The sequence below is a fragment of the Neolamprologus brichardi genome, chromosome 2 (genome assembly GCF_056152115.1).
Source record: "Neolamprologus brichardi isolate AB-2024 chromosome 2, ASM5615211v1, whole genome shotgun sequence".
NCBI lineage: Eukaryota > Metazoa > Chordata > Actinopteri > Cichliformes > Cichlidae > Neolamprologus > Neolamprologus brichardi.
This window is the reverse complement of record NC_142105.1, coordinates 19580120-19604010: the sequence shown is the minus strand read 5'-3', so window position 1 is coordinate 19604010 and position 23891 is coordinate 19580120. Positions and strand designations below refer to the sequence as shown.

The 23891-nt window shown below is 42.8% G+C and overlaps 1 protein-coding gene across 1 annotated transcript; it reads left to right on the top strand.

Moving 5' to 3' along the window:
• The first annotated feature begins 550 nt into the window (after window positions 1-550).
• Window positions 551-22343, top strand: rps6kal (ribosomal protein S6 kinase a, like). The gene is made up of 22 exons (XM_006781776.3): window positions 551-810; window positions 3617-3676; window positions 3780-3896; window positions 3983-4064; window positions 4175-4255; window positions 6645-6724; window positions 7457-7563; window positions 8737-8774; window positions 9512-9654; window positions 9783-9853; window positions 9965-10053; window positions 10222-10286; window positions 10713-10815; window positions 10978-11102; window positions 11927-12049; window positions 12792-12881; window positions 12966-13124; window positions 13203-13364; window positions 13452-13528; window positions 13640-13757; window positions 14015-14155; window positions 21079-22343. Exons 1-22 carry the CDS (start codon window positions 784-786, stop codon window positions 21202-21204), a joined length of 2184 nt encoding a protein of 727 aa, XP_006781839.1. The 5' UTR covers window positions 551-783; the 3' UTR covers window positions 21205-22343.
• Window positions 22344-23891: the final 1548 nt, after the last annotated feature.

The following is a 23891-nucleotide window of genomic DNA, read 5'->3' as shown; positions in this document are numbered from 1 at the left end:
TTAAGCGGTATTGTTTAGACTGAAGAAATGCGTGTGCCAAATCAAATAGACAAATCCACGCATGTAGTCGTTCACTAAACAAACACGGAGCATTTGTGGGTGGGAGAAAGCAGCAGAGAAAGCGGAGAGCGTTAAGCCTCTTATATGCACTTAAACCAGGGATGGAAAGGCTTATGAAACAGTGGTTTTAAAACGTACAGCTCGCACTGTTAAGATCACTAACTTACAAATCGTTTTGCGCTTTAATTTCATCTTGCGTCAACAGCAAGAAAAAAGCAAAAAATAACTCCCTGCCTGCCACAGTCACGGTGACTAACTATTTCGATCGCTAGCAAATAGTCCATCAACCGGATGTGTGCATGTCACACACAGCATCAGGTCCCCGCGCCACCACGTCCACTCTCCCTCCTCTCTATCTCGAGACCTGCTGCTTTGGTTTGGACGGGGGAAATCCTTAACTGAATTGCGTCATAAATACGTCAATAAAGTCCCATTCACTGACGATCAGGTACCACGGTAGCCGCCATATTCGCATCTATGGCAGGGTAGCGGTGCTTTCGGCGAGCGTGTGATCCAGTCATCAACATCGACTGTTCCCTGCGCCGACCCTCCAAACCTTTCCTCGGAGCGGCCCGCGGTTCCACAGCCTGCATCGGAGCATCGAGGCAGAAAAAAGCCGGACTTCCACAGAGGGTGGTTGGGGGGGGGGAAAGACATGCAACGTGGAGCGGGGGTCTAGGTGGACTACGATGCCTTAGACTTGGAGAGGAATCCTGGTACAAGATGGAGGTAAACAGCGTTAGTAGTGAGGTGAGTTGACAAATGCGTGTTTTGCATGTTAATCTCGCCGCGTTGCTTTTGGTTTGTGGTGTCCCGTTAAGTTATCTCGCCCTGCTTGTCTCGGCAGAGCTTAAATTCGCATCACGACCTGCAGCGCACCGTGATGCATGCTAACGCACTAGCTAATGCTAACAGCTGGTTAGATGTTTGTTTTTATTGCTCTGCCCTGATTTTTTTCTTATTAGTTTAACACTTACCCGTCCCGTCTTTTACCACGGCTCATCATTCCGCACCGACACTGGTGTTTTTACCCAATGACAGGTGCCCGTCGCGCATCTTTTCCTTGTTATTTACACTTCTCAGGAGGAGTTTACCTCCTAGCTAGCTTAGCGCTTGTAGCATTAGCAGCAGCTAGCTTGATAGCTGACAGCTTGCAGGCTTGAAAACTTGGGAGCCAAGTTGTTATCCAACCTCTACTGCTTAAGTAATAAAAGGTTGCTAAAGTACTTTAGTCTGTGTGTGTAGTAGTTAGGCAGCGCATGAATCCAGTCACTGCAGTTTTTGGTTTATGGTTAAAGTTTATCATTAGCTGCGCTAAATCGGTCAGTCGTGTTTACTGCTGAAGGTTGGCTTGTCAGCAGTACTTGTGAATTAGTGATGCTGTTAAAAACTTTGAACAAAAACTGTCTTTGCGCAGCTTTATAAGTTATAATTTGACCAAAAAAGTGCACAACGCGTTTAACAATGGACTAACAGCGGCAATAAAGTGACGCTGTGACTGAAAATTGCTCTACTGTTTATCACCGTTAGTACAAACCAGTGATACCTTTTTGCAAAGACATCCAGCAACAGTCTTGTGATAGCTGTGGGAAGGATTCAGTTTGCTTTTGCACGGGCTCGGTAATAAGGTTTTCCCATTGCAGCAAAGCCAACTTGACATCCTAAACCTCATTTCTGGGATTCTTTGCACTCCTTTCACATTTACACACTGAAAAAGTCCGTCTGGCAGACTTCTGTGACTTTCGTAAAGTCAACAGAAAGTTACTGAAACATCCCGGCGTTGTTTGAACTGACTCTTCCATTTTTATTGAGGTTTCTCTTGGAAACTTCTAAAGCTTTTTGTTAATCTTTCATATAATACCTTTTATAATAACTTAATCAGCTTCATGGCCCAAATATGCTTTTAATAATAATAATAATGGATTGTATTTTTATATAGCGTTTTTTCTCACCCCTCAAAGCGCTTTACAATACCACTATTCATTCACTCTCACATTCACACACTGGTGGAGGCAAGCTACAGTTGTAGCCACAGCTGCCCTGGGGCAGACTGACAGAGGCGAGGCTGCCATATCGCGCCATCGGCCCCTCTGGCCATCACCAGTAGGCGGTAGGTGAAGTGTCTTGCCCAAGGACACAACGACCAAGACTGTCCGAGCCGGGGCTCAAACCGGCAACCTTCCGATTACAAGACGAACACCCAACTCTTGAGCCACGATCTGCACTTTTAAAAAGTTTTACTGCAGACAAACACTTGAATTTGCTGTTTACTGTAAGCTGCAGCTTTGAAGACTGTGAGATTACAGAAGTAAATATCAGCTGAGCTACCTAAACCAGAGCAGTGGTGATGCTGGCTGTTTAATCAACACTGTATCAGTTCTCACATAAAGCACTTCTTTTTTCTCAGGCCAAACCCTTGTATGCCAGTATAAGTGTATGCAAAATGATATTATGTAGGATTGTCAGACATCAGATGGCTGCAAAAGGCTGGCCTGGTTGCGCTGAGTGTAGGCTGCACTCCCATTACAAGCTGTGATGAGCCACAGCAAAGGTGGGAGTGAAAAAAATCTATGTGTGAATTATGACACAAGCTCTGCCCTGGCTTCGGCCAAGCTTGGATGTTTCCCTTCACAGATGCACCGAGGCGTTTGCTTTCAGCTTTATTCTGCGTTGTTTCGGCCTTTGCGGTGTCTATCTTGTCAGATTTTTTTTCTTTTAAATATGTTTTTCTTGCCAGTGTTGCTCTGCTGCAGCAGCAGTAGCAAGATATTGGAAAGTGGTTTTGCTGGCCTCCGTTGTGTGGATGTACACGAGTGTATGTTGGTGGCTCCACCCACTGAGTGGGTTTGCGTAGTGCTATGACTCATACCCCTCTTCAGAGGCTTGATGGAATTCAACACACACAAACACAGTGGACTGAATACATAATGCAGGCTGCGCTTCAGCCCATATCTGAAATATTCAGACCTGGATAATGTTGTTGTGGTCAGTCGTTTGATTCGCAGATGCCAAGATATCTGACATTCCTCCTCTGACAATATCATTACAGCGTGCGTGGCTGTTACAGTAAACAAAGAGGGTGGTGGGGGGGGGCTTCTTAAACGTGGTCTGCGGTCATTTAAAGTATGCATTTACCAGCATCATCAGCTAGAAGCTCTAAAAGAAACAGGCCCTATTATGTCTTGAATGCTGACTGTAGCTCCAGCAAATGTCAGACGTGTTGTTTTTTTCTCTCACTGGGGATTAAGCTAGAATGCTAATAATGGGGGGGCTTTATAGGGACAGGATAAGGGCTGGACAGCTGGACGGGATTAAAGTATGGACTCCATACTGTTTGACAACACGCAGAGAACTACAGTTGGAAAAGGGACAGTGCCGTATTATTGCATGTGTGACTCATCGAATTCATCTGTTGAATCTTCCATCATACATGTGGGCGTGCAGCTGCTGCTGCAGTCATAGTCCTGCTCAGCTAAAAACAAGGATGAATAAGCTTTGTGAAAGTGCTTACTGCTGTTGACGACAACTCTGATCAGATTTGTTGCTTTGGCTGCAGGTCAATGGGCATCAGATCATGGATGAGCCCATGGAGGAGGGAGAGTCTTTCTCACACTGTGTAAGTAAGGCTGCGCTTTTAAGTCTTCATGTCTGTGTGTATAAAGCGGTGACCTAACCCCACCGCCTCGTGTTTCTGTCTCATTCTGCTAATGTTTGTGTAGGATGATGGGACATATAAGGAGATTCCTATCACCCACCATGTAAAAGAGGGCTGCGAGAAAGCCGATCCGTCTCAGTTCGAACTGCTAAAAGTCCTCGGCCAGGGCTCTTTCGGCAAGGTGAGGGAACTCTGGAGACGAGTCGAGTGGTTTGTTTGTGCCGGCTTTTGTATCTGTCTAAAATTCTCTCATTCTCCTTCTGTCAGGTGTTTCTTGTCAGAAAGATCGTGGGTCCAGATGCTGGTCAGTTATATGCAATGAAAGTTCTAAAAAAGGCATCTTTGAAAGGTAATGCCTCTGTTGTTTTTGGCCATCTCAGCATAAAACAGCACCAGTATTGTCTGTCCACAGTGCTGGATTTCTTTCTGAATGCCTCCATTTGTCTCCTTTGTCTCCAGTCAGGGACAGAGTTCGCACTAAGATGGAAAGAGACATTTTAGTGGAAGTCAATCATCCCTTCATAGTGAAATTGCACTACGGTAAGACAAACACTGTTTATTTATTTATTTATTTTTAATACACATAGCATGGCTGTTACACAGTTTTGAACATTTAGATGCACTCATCATGGACTAAAACGTCATGGAAACATCAGGATTTCATTTATTTCTTTTTCTGGGACGGAAACTTTTACATCAAGTAAAAATAAAAATTAAAAAATAAGTGAAATATACTGCACACATTTTAAATCATTTAAAAAAAAAAACAAACACAATGGTGTCCAGAATTTTACATAAACAAGCTTTTGGTGTAATTCTGGTAATCATTCATTTGTTTTGGCAGAATTGGTAGAGTTCAATAAAGTTTGTTGTCCTGGCATGGAACTGGCTTTAAAGCCGAGTCAACAGATTTCAGTAGTGTTGAGGCTTTAGAGAAGCTTAATATTAGGCAATTTATCTGTTCCCCGACCAGCTTTCCTCTCTTTAAGGGCGTCACTGTTTTGTTGGACATCTAGTTGTTTTTAAGTTTCAAGAGTCTAGCTAATAGCTTGAGGTTGCGCTGAAGTTCTGCAGCCTGTCAGTGTGTGGTGATGTGAAACATGATTGGTGGTAGACTGACTTAGTATCAGAGTGTTTTATGTGGTGATAATGTATCAATAGAGAAACACCAAATATGTGTATTTTATGAAGTGTATAAAATGCTCTGGCTCATCTCATGCACCACCATCCACCACAGCAGTAAAAATGGAAAAAGAACCTCTTTGCAAAAAAATCAGTGGCAGTCTGATGATTTTCTTTCATATTCTCTGACCGACTGCAACTTATTGTGACTAAATGGCTGCCTCGAGCTTGAGGCTGTCGCACACTCACGACCACTTTTGATCGCAACGTGATTGCGCAGGCTGGTCGATCAGCGGCAACCCTGCAGAACGGTGGTATTCCTGAAGAACAGGAAGTTTGCTGAGTGCAGTGGTAATAGTTAAATATGCATTTCATCCAAATGTGAATTTCTTTCTATGTAGCAAGCAACAGATTTTCAATGATTGATCACAGTTAAAAAGATTGCTTGCAATAGCCAACTTGACCCCATTCAATTGCAGACTGATGGCAGGCTAACTCCCATCTTATGGCAACATGGCAGGTTTTAGTGACAGTGCTGGTGTGTTTGGCTCATTTTACAGCAAGAAAAACTTGAAGTGAGATAACTTTGTCTTATTAGATTAAACAGGCACTGTTAATCTTTGAGGACATAATTTGCAGTTGGAAAAGGTGATAAATTACAATATATGTTGCAATACTCTGCACATTGCAAAATGTTAGAAATGGCAGTAATATTCTATTCATGGGGTGTCTGCTCATTCCCACTTCTGCCTTCTAGCCGCTTCTACTTCAATGCAGACCTGTGCTTTGGTGATTTCTGGATAATTTCTCCAACTTCCTGTCAGCTGAGCCAAATGTTCTTGTCGTTTTTAACGTGTAAACGTCGGACAATTTCAGAAAAAACGGTCAGGATATTTTCCACAGTTGTCCTTTCTCCTTAGCACAAAGAATGAAAGGTTCTACTTCAGGTGTTTTTAACACAACTGGAACTACTCAGTGTTGTTTATACGAAGGTGCTGCTTTGATGGAGCACGCTGAAAGCGGTAAACATGACGCCCACTCAGTAGGTGAACGCACCTGACAGATAGCTGCGCTGCTCACACATCTGCATAATTCGACATCGCAGACTTTATAGTAGGGAGCTATCAGGTTAAAGACCGGCTAATGTTCAGCATGACTGCATTTGCGTTCCCCCGTGCACGTCTGTTGGGTGATGTCTGGAGGAGTTCAGGGCTGTAGTGTACGCATCAAACCTTTTTGAGTCCTTTTCAGACTCTGACAAAGTGGCTGCACTTCATTTAAACTGATAATCTTAGACTATAAAAGTCTTTAGAAATGGCTTCAAGAGATGTCCCTGACTTGTGCAAAATCTGTCATCGTCTTTCTCAGACGTGCTCTGAGCTCCTTGGACTTGCTGGTGAGTCTAGTCATTCACCAGCATTTGGAACTTGCAGCAGCGCTGAATTAATACGCGGATGTGAAGTTTTGATCCTCTACATGGAATCAGAACCATGTGTTCATTTCAGGTTTTTTTTGCTTTCTGCTCCAGAAAAAAACAGTTTGCAGAACGGATTGAAATCAGATGTTGCTGTAACGTCTCATGTGCGTGTAACTGTATGATCATACAGAATGTATTCAGGGTGGGTTTAACATGGTGTAAGCTGTTTATCCGCATCGTGTTTCAGTCAGAAATGCCTTTAACCTCATTTATCAAAATATTTTTGAATGCTTTAGTTATTTAACAGGATTTGACATTTCATCTCGACATCTCTGTTAAATCACAATACTGTTGGCTTGTGGATAAATTGTCAGTTTCCTGTCTCCGCAGCCTTTCAGACAGAAGGGAAACTGTATTTAATACTGGACTTTCTCAGGGGAGGGGATGTATTCACTCGCTTATCCAAAGAGGTAAGCTGGCATTCTGTTGTCTTACATGTTGTTATGCCTTCAAGCTTATTTTTGTCTTTATTCTGTTTATTTTGTACTTTGGTTAAAAAAAAATATTCTGAGATGTTCTTAAAAATAAAAATCCTATTAGTGCCCATGTTTGTGAAACTCAGAGCTACAGATGCCAGAATGTTAATTTATAAACCCTAAGGAAATGTAAATATGACGGCAACTAATGGAGCAGGTGCAATTTTAGTATGCGATGATGCGAGTATGAGTATTTTATTTATTTTAAAAGCTCATAAATGTGCCAAGTCATTTGTCTCTGATATCTTCTGTTTATTTTTTTTATTCAAATTCTGACTTGAATTCCTCATGAGTGCAAGTGCTTTTTCTTGGAATCTTTATTCCCCCTTTTTCATCATCAGCTGCTTGTCAGTCAGATTCCCGGCTCAGCTCTTCTCAGATGCTTTCAGGGCACTCAGACAATGTGCGATTGTTTTCTGGATAGACCTATTGTTGAAAGCATGTCTCAGAACCAAAGCGATAGCTGCCAGCGGCGTCAGATCAACAGCTTGCCGAATCCTGAAACGTATTTGAAATGTTGATGTTGTTGTGACAATAACGATAATACTCTTTTTCTCTGTTTTGGTAACTGAAGCTTAATATTCAAGTTTTGTTTTTTTTGTTTCCTTTGCTGCTGCTGAATTTCTCTTCAGAGTTCAAAGAGTAAATTTGTCCAGTTCTTATCAGGTTATGTTTACAGAGGAAGATGTGAAATTCTACCTTGCAGAGCTGGCCCTGGCCCTCGACCATCTGCACAACCTGGGCATAGTTTACAGAGATCTCAAGCCAGAGAAGTAAGAATCACAGACCTCATCTTCCCTTTTCAGCCTGTCGTAGCATAGCCCCGCGCAATGGCACAGAACGGAGTACAGAAGGGAACTGCAAAAGCCGATTGCTTTTGGTTTCATTGCAAACATTTTCAAGTACAAAACCACTTTGATCTTTCACCTATATTGCTGCAAACTATATTGTGTGTGTGTGTGTGTGTGTGTGTGTGTGTGTGTGTGTATATATATTGCTAGTTGTTAGCAGCTAATACAATTAACATATAGTCTGAATTAAAACAATAGTTGTAAAAACAATAGATTACACAATAGTTAGACCTATTGATTACACAGCCATGTAAAACAAAATGTGACTAATCAATATATATGTATGCATAAATTCAAATAGTTAAAGATTTATTAATTTTTTTAAAAATCTGACTTAAAAAAAAAAAAAAAGAAACATCTCAGCTCAGTTTGAGTATGCGTTAGTTTCCCCACTGTGTGCGGCCCTCACACACTGAGTGGAGCAGAGTAAAGCTGACAACATGCCAGGTCACTGTAAATGCAAGGCAGCGTTTGACGCCTGTTGGGAGGCTAACATAACAGTTGGAATGGAGAAAGAAGCTGTCTGAGGCTCTGTTATTGTCGGCTCACTCAGCCAAAATGAGTCGCAAAAAAAAAAAAAAACTGCTGAACTACTGCGAAACAAACAAGTTATTGGTGAGAGAGGGTGAGATACCTCCAGACAGCACCTTTCTTTGCGGTCATGCACTTTAAAAAAAGAAAAACCATAATTATCAGTATTGGATCACGGTTCATTACAAATACAAAATTGCTCCATCTCTAATATTTCATTTCTGTAAATGAAAATTTAACATAAATACATACCATAAATCTAGGAAAATTTCTCCATATCACAAGGCGATGCGTAGAAAATGATTTGATAAAACATTTATTTTTCAAGAAAATCAGTTGAAGGGTTATTTTTGTTTTCTAACTTACCTGCTGTATGAAAAGTAATTTTGGTTTAGTTTTTCTGGCTTTTGCTCCGTTTTTCATAAAATGTCTGCAGCATACGGATTGAACGTTTTATACAAACCTCTCAGAACTCACTCGCTTTAGTCGTGCTTTATGCAGAAATCACAAAACACGAGATGCTTTGATGCTCACCTCTGTGTGAAATCTCTTCTTGTCTTTCAGCATCTTACTTGATGAAGCTGGACACATAAAGTTAACAGGTATGAGCTATCTTCGGACTTTTTTTGACTATGAAGAATCAGGAAAGTCTAATGTAGTTAACCTGTTAAATATGACCATGCTTAAAGTGATAGATGTGCCACTACTGTTGAGTATTGAGTCCTACTAGTTTTGCTGTTTGTCAGATATCTTACTCGTGTGCTCCTCACACACGACGGAGTTTCACTGCCAGAGACGCCCGATGTTGCTGTCAAAAATCAAACTAACAGTCGGAAATGTCCTCCTGCTTTCTCTCATTTGATGATGATGGATCAGTGTAGCCGCGTTTCAGTTTAAAAGCACGCAGCATGAAACGATAGCGGAATAACGGGAGTTTCATAATAATGATATTGATTAGATGCATCAACAAAACATTAAAAATTTTAAGATCAGTTTTTAATGCAAAGGTAAAATTATGTCTTAAACAAAAGCAAATCTGTGATCACTGAAATGGGTTAACTATTTCTATTTATTTCCTGTTTGTTGTGGTTGCTGTTACTGTTTTCTAACTGTTTGATTTATATTTGTGTTGCTATACTGCATCTTAAAAGCCTAACCAGGAAAAGATCTGCAAGTTAGCTTGGTTAGAAGTCGTACGTGTATTGCATTGGTTACGTTTTTATTTAAATGCAGCAATGTTAATATGCATGGTCTGTTTTGTATAAATAAGTAAAATCCAAATGCGAACATTTGCAGTAAATCTGTAACTTCTTACCTAAAACTTTACTATGTTACACAGACTTTGGTTTGAGTAAAGAGTCGGTAGATGCTGATAAGAAGGCATATTCCTTCTGTGGTACGGTGGAGTATATGGCCCCTGAGGTGGTCAACAGGAGAGGACACACGCAGAGTGCAGATTGGTGGTCTCTGGGAGTACTTATGGTACGCAACCTCACAAACCTCACACAAACTTGATTTAAATAGGAAGAAAAGACATGGGACATATGTATTCATAGGAATTTTATATATTAAAGCAAAAGGAAAAAAGCTGACCTATGGTGTGTTTGTAGTTTGAAATGCTCACAGGGACGTTACCATTCCAAGGGAAAGACCGCAATGAGACTATGAACATGATTCTCAAGTGAGTCATTATGCATGACATCATTAAGGCATGTCAGACAAGTTTTGATATGTAGATGATAACAGTGACCCCCCCCATGTTCATCTGTCACTCTGTTGTCTCTCCCTGCAGAGCTAAGTTGGGAATGCCCCAGTTCCTTAGTTTGGAAGCCCAGAGTTTGCTGAGAATGCTGTTTAAACGTAACCCTGCTAACAGGCTAGGTAAGGAAACGTGATCGTCAAGTCACGCTGTTCACTAAGCCTAAGGTTGGTTAACATTTTGGCATCCGCTTCTACCTCGAAATCGGCCAAGAGGTTAATAATGTGCGGATGAGTCGATGAAAAGCAATAACGCTGGGTTAACTGAACCAGAGCCATCTGTGTCTTTAGGGGCCGGGCCCGACGGCGTGGAAGAGATCAAACGCCATGCATTCTTTTCCACCATCGACTGGAATGTGAGTGCACACACCAACACGCACTTCTCACACTCTTTTTCTTTTTTTTCCTCCTCTCTCCCACACACCCACACACATAAACACACACACAACTCCCCAGCTTCTGCTGAGGATTCACACCTAACAAATGCTTGGCGTGGTGACTACTGGCCATCAGTCTTGGCCACGGGATCTGTGTTTGTGTGTGTGTGCGTATGTGTGTGTGCATGAGTCTGGGCAGAGGTCCAATTCTCACTGTGTGTGCACTAATAGCCCTGCATGAGCGTTTAAGAGCCGGCAGGATGCTATTGGCCGGACCAAGATTTCAGGGGGTTAATCTGGGAGGGGTCTTGGCCTCTCCTGCACATATGTTCACACGCTCCAGACGGCCTGTGATAGTTTGATTCCTCACACGTTTACGTGTCTCCTGCGTTTTTGTACCTGCAGAAACTGTACAGGAGAGAGCTCCAGCCCCCGTTCAAGCCCGCAGCAGGTAAACCAGATGACACGTTCTGCTTTGACCCAGAGTTCACCGCTAAAACGCCGAAAGGTACACCTACACACACACACAAGCATGCACGCACGTTCTGCTCACATGTTTTTAAGCTTACAAGCAACAGCTAGTCCTGCAGCCATGGAAACAGCAACTGCAAAATGTTAGTGGGTGTTTATGTTAGTCTGTTTATATTCTGAATTATCTTGGTTTATTTAGACTCCCCAGGTATCCCGCCCAGTGCTAATGCACACCAGCTCTTCAAAGGCTTCAGTTTTGTTGCGCCGACCCCCATGGATGAGAACAAGAGCTCCCCGCTGCTCAGCATCCTCCCCATAGTTCAGGTGAAGATGCATTATCGTAACCTTGTATTCGCTCACTCTTTACACGAGGTACTTAATGGTACTTGAAGTATTGTCTTGCATGCACGAAGCTCACACAGACTTTTTTTCTCTCTCTTTTCATGAAGCAGCGTTCATGAGAAACTATTGTAATCGCTAGAAATTCAGCAGTTTCTCCTCCTGTTTTGGAGCCATGCATAAATTTCATGATGCAGTTGCAGCTCTGTGCAGAACACAGTAAGACAGATCGGTCACTGAAACATTGTAACTAATACCTGAGTGCTGCTGACACGGTTTCTTTCTGTTGTCTACTGATTATAATTACAGTGGAATAGTTTGGATTGGTGGCAGAGGTCTAGGATCCAAATTAAATGATCTTGTAATGACTGTTCTGCTGCTGACCGACACAAACAAACAGGCACATTACAAAGTCGATGGCAGGTTTGCTGCGGAGCATCTGTGTAAATGTGCAGCAATAGTTTCACTCTGGACAGTTTGGTGCAGATGTCCACCTGAACGTTAGGTTGACCTGCTAAACATTTGGTGGTTAAAGGTCAAACTATTAGATAAAATGATGAAGTACTCAATCTTTTTTTATTTTTTTTCTCCAAAGGTCAACTTCACTGACATTATGTTCTTTGTTGTGGGACTCAAATTACCAGGATGCTCTAACATTTGATACACGTTGTTGACTTGCAACAAGCTGAAGTGTTACTTGCATCCTTCAGCGTCGCTCGTGAAGGACACGAGGTGATGCTGTGCTGGAACTTTTTTTTTGTAATGTCACAGGACGCTGTATAAATGTTAATGATTCCTGCCCTTTCCAGCTGCACGGAGGCTCAGCCAAGTTCTCTGACATGTACGAGCTGCAGGAGGACATTGGGGTCGGCTCCTACTCTATTTGTAAACGCTGTGTACACCGAGTCTCTGCCATGGACTATGCTGTGAAGGTAACCGGCTGTTTCCTTGTGACCTCTGAACATGTTAAAGAATCTATACCAGAGGACAGAAGTGTGTTTTGTTTTTGTTTTTTTAGATGGCTTGTTTTCTCATAACTGCATCTCGATCATGTTGGGAAATTTCATTACGTTTATGTAAATTACATTACAGCACAAATGTGCACTCGGAGTCAGACGTGAGCTGTTTAGAATTTGGGTTCTTTCAAAATTACTGCATCTTCACTGCCGGTCCTCAAGAACTGACACTGATTATAGCAAAATTTCATAAAAATGTCTAAAAGTAGAAGTTCTTTAAAAACATACGTGAATGTCAGACCTTGAATTGGTGACACAAATCTGTGGAGCCTGCTTTATTCCTCCAAAGCCTTTCCTGTGTGCGTTCTCATGCTTGGACAGGCATGGATGTAAACTGCAGCTTCTTTAGTTTGCAGTGTCGTGCAGCTTCAGGTTAATAGATCGCTAAGTGGCACGACTGGTTTGTTTTATTACACATGCTTTGCACTTCTCAGTAGGGCCAATGAAAGTACAGTTGATGTGTGTAGAATAAGAGTTTGTGGACATCAGCGTCTTTAACTATCGATACATTTAAAACAGAGCGACTCAAATGGAATTTGGTTTTTCATAGAGCACCAGCAGATGGCAGCACAGCTTCAGAGTTTGCTTTTAGTGTCTCAAGTCTCTGATAGAAGTTAGAGTTGTTTGATCACTAATACTGTGTTTTTGTTTTACTCAGATTATAGACAAAAGTAAGAGGGACCCCTCTGAAGAGATCGAAATCCTGATGCGATATGGACAGCACCCCAACATCATCACTCTGAAAGACGTCAGTGACGTTTATGTGTGAGCTTTCCGACACAGTTGGCTTTTGGCGGGTATATTCTGACGGGTTGTGTTGTCTCTGTGTCAGGTGTATGACGAGGGCAGGTATGTATACCTGGTGACAGAGCTGATGAAGGGAGGGGAGCTGCTGGATCGAATCCTCAGGCAGAAGTTTTTCTCCGAGAGAGAAGCAAGTGCTGTTCTTTACACCATTACAAAGACTGTTGACTACCTCCACTGCCAAGGGGTGAGGAAACGCTTACACGCGCGTGCACAGCAGAGTTAATTTGGACACGTTTTCTGAAAATCTTCTCCTTCTCCTCAGGTAGTACACCGAGACCTGAAGCCCAGCAACATCCTGTACATGGACGACTCGGGGAATCCCGACTCCATCAGGATCTGTGATTTTGGATTCGCTAAGCAGCTCCGGGGAGGCAACGGCCTCCTTCTAACCCCCTGTTACACCGCCAACTTTGTGGCACCAGAGGTGAGCAGGAAGCAAGGCAAAAAATGAGAATCCATGATTTGCTTTGTTTATGAGTCTGATGGCTTGTGGTGTTCTTTGTTTCCGTAGGTACTAATGCGACAAGGTTATGATGCAGCCTGTGATATATGGAGCCTTGGAGTCTTGCTGTATACCATGTTAGCAGGGTAAGACTGCACACAGGAGAACTCTCAGGAGTCGTTTGGATGATTAATAGCAAACTGCATGTGATACGATTATGCATTTCATAATCTGCGCTTTGTTTTCATTGCTGTCAGGTACACACCGTTCGCTAATGGGCCAAACGACACACCGGAAGAGATTCTTCTCCGGATAGGATCTGGGAAGTTCTCTTTGACGGGTGGCAACTGGGATACTGTGTCAGACAGCTCGAAGGTACACACACTGACACATTGTTCTAAATCCTTTTGTTTGGGCTTCCTTTTAAGCAGCTGTGATGTTTCCTTTTGTAAACCTAGCGTTGTAAAGTTTAATGAAGACGACCCGCTTTTCCCATGTACTTAAAAGTTTGATACAAATTATGCCGTTGACTTAAAATTGGCCAGAATTAAACCTTTATACCCGTATGAATTCATAATGGCTTTTTAAAATGTATGCTTTAATCTTTAGAAATCTGTATTTGTGTATTCCAGGACTTGCTGTCCCATATGCTCCATGTGGACCCTCACCAGCGATACACAGCAGAGCAAGTTCTAAAGCATTCCTGGATCACGTGCAGAGATACGCTACCGCACTTCCAGCTCACACGCCATGATGCACCGCACCTCGTCAAGGTGAGTAGATCCAAACGTATCCCGCTAACAAAGACCTCAATTTACAGGAACAATTATTATTATCTACTACAGTTAAATGATTAGTAACACCTCAACATGTGTGCTGGACTTAAGACCTGTAAGAGTTTTCTCATTTACGTCAGAAGATTTGTGCCCTGTGTGCACAGATGGACAATGATAACGTTGTATTTAGAAGGAAGTTGTTGTTTTGTTTTTTTTTGTTTTTTTTTTATTTATGGAGTGATGTGCGGTGGAAACGAGCAGATTTGTGAGCAGATGAGGAGGCTGAGGAAGAGTAAACGGTTTAGTGGAGGCTATTTGTGGAGCCACTGCTAGTACTTGTGTACGGAGGCGCGTGTGGGTGCAAAGTTGGAGCTAAAAGTGTTCGGATCGTGATGTCGGTGGCTTCAGTGAAACAGATTTCCTCCAAAACTTCAGGATTTTGAGGACTTTTTTTGTCCACTGCTGCCAAATGAAAGGGCCAGTTTGGGGACGTAATTCTTCAGCAGATGCTTTAAAACAAACCACAGACTGAGCAGATCCTGTATACTGCAGAAGGTTGTTTCAAAGTTTAGGCGTCACAAATTGAAAAGCACAGTAATGCCTGTATTTAAGACTGGAGCCAGAAATGGGTCTAAGGCAAATGAGTGGAGAGGTCAATCATTTCTGCCCTCACTCTGCTGGAATACGGACGCCCTAATGTGGCTGGACACACGGGGGCCAGGTCAGGTTGTCTGGTTATCATTTGTGCTAAGCACTCGACCCAGCTGAGCTGACCTCTCTTAATCTCAGAGAGCAACAGCTGTATAAAAGGCCAGAGTCATGCACAGGATTTTGCTTCTGACTTTTTACACTTCCTGATCCGGTGATAATGTTGCCATTAAAGGAAGGACCAGATTAACAGCAGGTTTCAGTCCTAAAAATCCAAGAATTCTTTGTTAATCCTTATGTCTCCAGACTGCTCAGTTAACATTAGGTAGCCTGGAATAGAGCAGGGCGATATGACCAAAAATATTTATCACGATATACATTTGAAAATTTGCGATAACGATATAATTGACACTAGACAAAATACTTTACAACTCCACAACTTTATTAGTGCAAAAAAAACCCCATCAATGTATTTTCACCTAAACAAGCAGCTGTTTTTTATGTGCATTAAAGTTATATAAAAACTTAACAGTGCAAATGCAAATTCCTTGCTGACAGTTTAACCAAAAGGCATTTCCAGTGGAAATTGGCCGACATATCCTCAGCATAACCATGTATAATATCCACAAAACTTAGAAAGAGGTTATACACACACACAATACGGTAATATTATGTTGAAGTACAGTACGTATCACTCCGCGAGGCTCCTGCCTACATTAGCCGTAATGCTCCGACAATCCATCAAGCGGTGCGGCTTCGTAGCTTAGCAAAGTCGTACTCTGGGCTCCTTTGATTAGCTCCATCACCTAGTGGGGGTGGGGGGGGGTCATAGTTTGGTCCCACCTTCGCTGTTGTGATTGGTGTGGGGGTAGGGACAGGCTTAGGTCGTCGGGGGGTTCCCCAGGAGCATCTTCCTTGGGGGGCTCAACCCGGGGTAGCGGTCATGGCCTATTAGGGGCTCAGTTGGCTCTTAGGTGACGGTTTCCTTGTGGCTGCGTGCAGCGGGGCTATGGGAGGGTCTGTGCTGACAGACGTGGGTTACTGACCTGGTAGCTTCTTGTGCCTCAATTTTATCTCACAACTTAGACATTCACATTACTCACACTCTCATAACACATACATATAGGATCTTGGGGGTGAGCACGCTACACGGACTCCAAAAGACCAACAGGGTGTACACCTCACCCCTGGCATCGTTGCCCATCTCTCAATTTTAAATACACATAGACACTGAGGGCTATCAGGAGGGGCTATGCGCTTACCTGCTGCTCTCTGGCAGGTAGCTCCATGCCCTCCTGGGTTTTAAATGCACCTTAGAACACACATGCATCAACACTACATATGAGCGGGTGGAGGGAGGCTTGGAGTCTTCTCACACCCCCGTTCTCTGCGACCTGCTGGAGCGGGGGGCCAGGAGGAGTTGGCCGTCCGACTGGGGTCTGGAGTGTGGGGCCTCCCTGCTGCTGCGAGTCGGGGCGGTCTGCTTCTCCCCACCGCAGGGAAAAGGGTAACACCACCTGGGTCTGGGTGCAGTTTCCCCCTCCAGGGGCAAGGGTACCTAGACCCGGTTCTTAGAGTACGCTTGGGGAGTGTGATTGTGTGTACAGTGTCTCTCTATGTCTGTCTCCACGTTGGTTGAGTGTTGAGTAATTGCATATGAGAGCATGAGGGTAGGAATGGATGTTTGTATCTGTGTGTGCCTGTTTGTCTGTGTCTATATGTCAGGTTGGGTATCAGACGCCACCTCTCTGGGGACATCTCAGGCCCTCTAAGGTATGGAGGCCTATCTCCCCCCACCACTTCCCCTGCCAGTGGCAGACGCCCTCAGACATCGGTGTGTTGGTGGTTCTTTGTGTCCGGGGGTGGGCGCCCACGTACACACCGGCTCACTCCTTGGTGGCTGCTTATCGGGGCCTGGAGCCTGGGGCTCGCTCGGGCCACTTTGGGGGTGGGGTGCCCTCGGCCTCTCGGCCTGGGGCTCGGTCACTCTGGCGCAGCTGGCTGCCGGTGGAGCTCACAGGCACGTCACTGCACGGGCACGTTCCCCTGGCTTCTGCTCCGCGGCTGCTGAGTGACCCCTCATCTGGGACTCTCCTCAGCTCCTTCTGGGATAGTGGCGCAGCTGCCCCTCTGTTGGTCTTCCTTGGTCTCTTGTGTTCTGGGGGCCTCTGGATGTCTGGAGTCTTGATCTCCTCCATACCTGCTTCATGCCCAGGAGGATGGGGCAGTGGCTCCCCACACCCTCTAGCAGATCATTACATGAAGGAACCTTTTAAAAACAAGCGCGTTTATGCTCACAGGTGTACACACGGGTGCTCACACACACAAACTACACCCTTTTTGGCTCCTACCTCAAAGCACACTGTGCGCTGTCGATATTACGTGCTGCACAATAATGTTTAATATTTAGTATTTACTGTTATATTCCCATATATCATTGTGATGTTGTTTATTGTATTACTCTCGTTTTCTTTTCTTCTTTTTTGTCTGCTTATTTAGTTGGTTTTTGGTTTTTTGCCCTTTATCCCTGTCGCTCTTCTCCACGTTTTTTTTTTTTTTTTTTTTTTTCCCCTCTTCCTTTCTCCCTTTTTTTTTCTCCTCATTCAAGTCTGTCCCATATCTAGCAAGTGAAAATAAAAAAATAAATAAAATAAACAATAAAAGGTGAATCAAATAGACCATTACGGCAAGGCTGGGATGGTCAATTTGGTAAAGTAAATCCGTTGGGCATCTTTCTTCGCCTTTAGACAATAATTCTGATGGCAAAAGAACCAAACGGGACAGGCAAAAAAAAAAAAAAGTCGTACTAAAACATTTGACAGATTTTCGAGCGCCGTGTACATAAAATCGTTTCGAGGTCAGTAAACACAACCAGAATTCATACATAAGGCACACAGGATTATAAGGGGCACTGTTGATTTTCAGAAAAATCAAAGGATTGATTTTAAGTGTGCCATATTTTCCAAACAACACGGTAATAACGACGGCCCGCTAGCATGCGCTACCAAAAATAGTGCTTTGTTGAGTATCTGACGGACAAAAACTAAACCAGTTCCACACCACTGAATTTGCAGCATTTTTACAAACGAATTCTGGTTCATCCATTTTATTCAACGATCCACTTTCGCTCTTCTCATTCTCCGTCGCCGCCATGCTTTTTCCTCCATGTGTGTATGAAAACAAAGGCACTGCGCTACCCAAATTCTACTGCAATATTTCATTTTCTTATCATTGCCCAACATTATACCGGTATTACCGTGAACGGTATGATATGGCCCAGCCCTAGCCTGGACTGCACCGTAACCTCTGCTGGTCATGTCAGAATTCTGCCTAATGTCTATTTTCAATAATTAACTGTATCCACACAGAAAAGCTCATTAAACTGTAAACCGCAGAAACATTAGATGCCTAATCAAGGACTCTTAGACTGTGTGGCAGAGTAGCTGCTTGTCATGTTTTTATTTTTCTTACTGGGGGGAAGGGAAAACAATTCGATGTGGATCACAGAGGATTACTAAAAGAGGAGGAAGTTACCCAAAGACATTTTCAAATCACCTTTCAGCCTTGGTTGTCAGTATATTGGCCCCTACCTGTCACTCAAATGTATCATATCCATTATAACAGCGGTCTCCGTCCTTTTTTGCGCCTTAATGTCAGACAGTATTTTCACGGACCGGCCTTTAAGGTGTCACGGTTAAATACAACAAAATAACATGATACGGCCGAGACAACAACTGTGGTATTTTGTAAATATAATAATAAATGTGAATTCACTGTGTAATTGTGTAACTTTATTAGCAACGTTGAGAGTAACATCCTCCTCTCTGCCCCTTAGTGCTCTGGTCGCTATGGTAACGCGTAAATATTTCTTTCAAAATAAGACTCACAACTACAACACGGGGAAAGACCCAGAGAAACCGAGTTAACGATAAAAAAACTTGAAAACCACAAATTTTACACCTGAGCCTCAACTCTCGCGGCCCGGTACCAAACGACTCACGGACCGGTGAGCCATTAAACAAAAAAATAGTTTAGATATTTTTATTTTTACTGTAAAGTTAGATTTTCAAACTTTTTGGGAGTCATAAACAGCCATTTGAGGAACTGCAGTTGGTTGGACAAAACATGTGACCATCTCATTTACCAAATCTGGGAAAATGTGATCGACACAGACGGGAAAATATGACTTTTCCACATTTTGTCACATTACAGCCACAAACATGAATCAATTTTTTGGAATTCCACGTGAAATACCAATACAAAGTGGTGTACATGTGAGAAGTGGAACGAAAATCATACATGATTCCAAACATTTTTCACAAATAAATAACTGAAAAGTGGGGTGTGCGTAATTATTCAGCCCCCTGAGTCAGTACTTTGTAGAACCACCTTTTGCTGCAATTCCAGCTGCCAGTCTTTTAGGGTATGTCTCCTTGCCCATTCTTCTTTGCAAAACAGCTCCAGCTCAGATTAGATGGACAGCGTTTGTGAACAGCATTTTTCAGATCTTGCCACAGATTATCGATTGGATTTAGACACCAGACAGGTCAGGGATAAAGTTATTGAAAAATTTAAAGCAGGCTTAGGCTACAAAAAGATTTACCAAGCCTTGAACATCCCACGGAGCACTGTTCAAGCGATTATTCAGAAATGGAAGGAGTATGGCACAACTGTAAACCTACCAAGACAAGGCCGTCCACCTAAACTCACAGGCCGAACAATGAGCGCGCTGATCAGAAATGCAGCCAAGAGGCCCATGGTGACTCTGGATGAGCTGCAGAGATCTACAGCTCAGGTGGGGGAATCTGTCCATTTTTGGCCAAAATGCAAAACGCTATGTGTGGCGGAAAACTAACACTGCACATCACTCTGAACACACCATCCCCACTGTCAAATATGGTGGTGGCAGCATCATGCTCTGGGGGTGCTTCTCTTCAGCAGGGACAGGGAAGCTGGTCAGAGTTGATGGGAAGATGGATGGAGCCAAATACAGGGCAATCTTGGAAGAAAACCTCTTGGAGTCTGCAAAAGACTTGAGACTGGGGCGGAGGTTCACCTTCCAGCAGGACAACGACCCTAAACATAAAGCCAGGGCAACAATGGAATGGTTTAAAACAAAACATATCCATGTGTTAAAATGGCCCAGTCAAAGTCCAGATCTAAATCCAATCAAGAATCTGTGGCAAGATCTGAAAACTGCTGTTCACAAACGCTGTCCATCTAATCTGACTGAGCTGCTGTCCATCTACACCAAGCGGTGCAAGACCAAAGCTAGGAAGATTATGATGGACCTCTCCCATCCCAACAATGGACTCTTCTCACTGTTGAGGTCTAGGAAGCGCTTCCGCTTCCTTAAGGCCTAAACAGAGAGAATGAGGAGGAGCTTCTTCCCCCAGGCTATTCGGGCCCTGAACCAGGTGTAGGACTGGACTCTCACACACATCACCACACGCACTCTGGTTTTTCTTTTTCTTTATGCACACTTCCTATAATTTATAATCTTTATAATCTCTTTCTGCTATTTGCACATTTTTTTTACTGTAAATTTCTAAGTTAAATTGTAAATTTTTGTAGTAACCTGTAAATTGTAAATACTGTAAAACTTTTTTTCTGTCATTTAATGGTCGGGCATTGCATTACACAGCTACAAGCATTTCACCCCATGTCATACTGTGTATGGTTGTGTGTGTGTGTGTGTGTGACAAATAGAATTTGAATTTGAATTTAATCTGACTGAGCTGGAGCTGTTTTGCAAAGAAGAATGGGCAAGGATTTCAGTCTCTAGATGTGCAAAGCTGGTAGAGACATACCCTAAAAGACTGGCAGCTGTAATTGCAGCAAAAGGTGGTTCTACAAAGTACTGACTCAGGGGGCTGAATAATTACACACACCCCACTTTTCAGTTATTTATTTGTGAAAAATGTTTGGAATCATGTATGATTTTCGTTCCGCTTCTCACGTGTACACCACTTTGTGTTGGTATTTCACGTGGAATTCCAATAAAATTGATTCATGTTTGTGACTGTAATGTGACAAAATGTGGGAAAGTTCAAGGGGGCCGAATACTTTTGCAAGCCACTGTATATGCAAAACATTCATTGGTTACTAAAACACTGTAACTTTAACAATATTTCATCAGCTTCTGTTACATTATTGAAACTACTTTTGTCTTTTTCCCAGCCAGTAAGAAACAATTTAATTATATAGTTATACAGTAGCAGTGGTGGTGAGGCCAGCTGAAACATTAAAGCCACGTGTCTTTGTTTCATCAGGGAGCGATGGCTGCCACCTATTCAGCTCTGAGCCAGAAGACGAGTCAGCCGGTGTTGGAGCCTGTGGCGGCATCCAGTTTAGCCCAGAGACGCAGCATGAAGAAACTCACCTCAACGGACATGTAGACCCATGTTTCTCACCTACCAGTTTTGATCTCACTCTGTCAGACTCATACGCAAACAAGAAAAAGCAAAAAGTACGCGCATACCCACAGCCCCAAGTCTTGGCCAGTCAGAACTACTGTCTCCCAGGTTTTCTTTTTTAAAAAAATCTATTTATTTGAAACACCGGAACATCTGCAATCACACACACACACACACACACACACTGGACGAGGTTGCGTTGCAGAAGTCAGCCGAAGACGAATAGAGGAACCTCGTATCTGTTACTGCTGGGGAGACAGACTTGTATTTATTTCCACAGCTTCTCATATGCACTTACCCTCCTCGCCTTTCATTCTTTCTTCCTTTTTATGTGAGGAAGAAATGCACCAGCTGATGTTTTCCTTCACTGTGATTGGCTGATTAAAAAGCTGCTTTGGTTAAACTGTGCTCCCCCCCCCACACACTGCTCTTCATCTTCGCTCCGCCATCCTCCTCTCCCCTCATTTGCTTTTACTCTAACTTTTTTTTGTTTTGTTTTGTTTTTCAACGTGAAGTAATGATTTATGTGTGAGAGTGCTGGCAAGTTGGTATTGACTGAGGTACTTTGCAAGACTGTTTCCTTTCTGAGACAAAAAATATATATAAATGTATTTAAAAAAAATCAGATACTGCTTGAAGCGGGTTTAAAGGTTCTTCAGAACCAAAATCACTTCCCAGCACTTTTGGTAACATAAACGCATGTGTGGACAGATCCTGTATTGCTTTTCCCTTGAAAATCAGTCGGATTTGTTTTACTTGTGTATCAAAAGACGTAAACATGCTGCAGACGGACAAAAGATACCGTCTCGTTACTGAAGGTGAAACTATGTGGTAACAAGAAATCGTTTGCAAAAATGATAACTATATAGAACATAATGAAGATGAAGAGCATGTGGGGGGAGCTGTCGGGATTTCTCTGGGGGGGATGGGACGCACCCTGTCGAACCAGAGAGGCTGAATTTAAAAGAATAAATAAATGAATAACAAAAAAAACATTTCCATGGAAATCTCTTCAAAAGACATTGTGGAAATTGTATGATACTGTATTTATTTCATTTGATTTTTAAGATTCTATTTTTCTTTCAAGTTCTGTATATATTGACATTAAAGATCATTATTGACATGCATCCACTGTGGTCTGCGCTGCTTTGTTACATAGCGCTGAGGCAGATTTAACACATGAGTGTGACAGAGCCAGCGTTCATGTGAAGAGGTAACTTCAGTTTTAGTGATCCTTCTGATTTACTTGGTTAGAATACCTGAAGAGCAGAAACAACAGGTACTGTTGAACCCACTTTTGTACTATCTAATAATTCTTTGTAGCACAGATTCAACAAAGTGCTGGAAACACTCCTGAGATTTTGTTCAATGTTGATATGATGCAATCGCACAGTCACCTGCACATCCATGATGTGAATCTCCTGTTCCGCCACACCCCAAAGGTGCTCTACTATATTGAACTGGTGACTGTGGAGGACATTTGAGTACACTGATCTCATGTTTGAGATGATCTAAACTATATGACATGGTGTAGCAGTCTGCAGGAAAAACAGTCATAAGATGATGAGTACACTCTGGTCATTAAATGACGGTCAACAGCAATAGTTTAATAGTTTAGGGTTTAAATTCTCACCTACCATACAAATGTTGCAGCGGAAATCGACTCATCAGACCAGATGATGTTTTCAATCTTCTATTGTCTAGTTTTGGTGAACCCTAGTAAATTGTTGGCTGTTTTCTATTCTTAGCTGACAGAAATGGCACCCATCATGGTCTTCTGCTACTTTAGCCTAGCTGCTTCTAGGTTAGACATTCAGAGATGCTCTTCTGCACATCTTGGTTGTATCAACTGGTTGTTTGAATTGCTGTTACCTTCCTATCAGCTCAACGCAGTCTGTTTTATCTTCTATCACCTGATTGTGTGGGAAAATCTCAGCAGATGAGCAGTTTCTGAAACACTCAGGCCAGCCTGAGTCTGCACCAGCAATCATGCCACAATCAAAGTCACTCAATCACCTTCCCCACTGATGTTCAATTTGAACTTCAGCACGTGGTCTTGACCTCACATGTATTAAGTCGCTGCCATGTGACTGGCTGTGTAGATATTGATGTTAATAAGCAGTTGAACCATTGTGATACTCACCCTGAGTGTAATTCTAGTGAAAAACAAACAGAAAAAGAGTTGAGGAAGGAAAAATGTCAATCGCCTCCACCTGTGAAAGCATCCCTGTTTTGGAGGTTGTCTCATTGTTGCCCCTCTACTACACCTGTTGTTAATTTTATTGACACCAAAGTAATTGAAACTGATTAACAACACCCTCTGCTACACTACCAGTCAAAAAGTTTGGACACACCTTCTCATTTGATGGTTTTTCTTTATTTTCATGACTACTTACGTTGTAGATTCTCACTGAAGGCATCAAAACTATGAATGAGCACATGTGGAATTATGTAGTAAACAAAAAAGTCTGAAATAACTCCAAACATGTTTTAGATTCTTTAAAATAGCCACCCTTTGCTTTGATTACTGCTTTGCACACTCTTCATCGCCAGCAATGGTTTCGAACACTCTTGAAGGCGTTCCCAGAGATGCTGAGCACTTGTTGGCTCTTTTGTCGGTTCATTTCATCCCAAACCATCTCGACTGGGTTTAGGTCAGGTGACCGTAG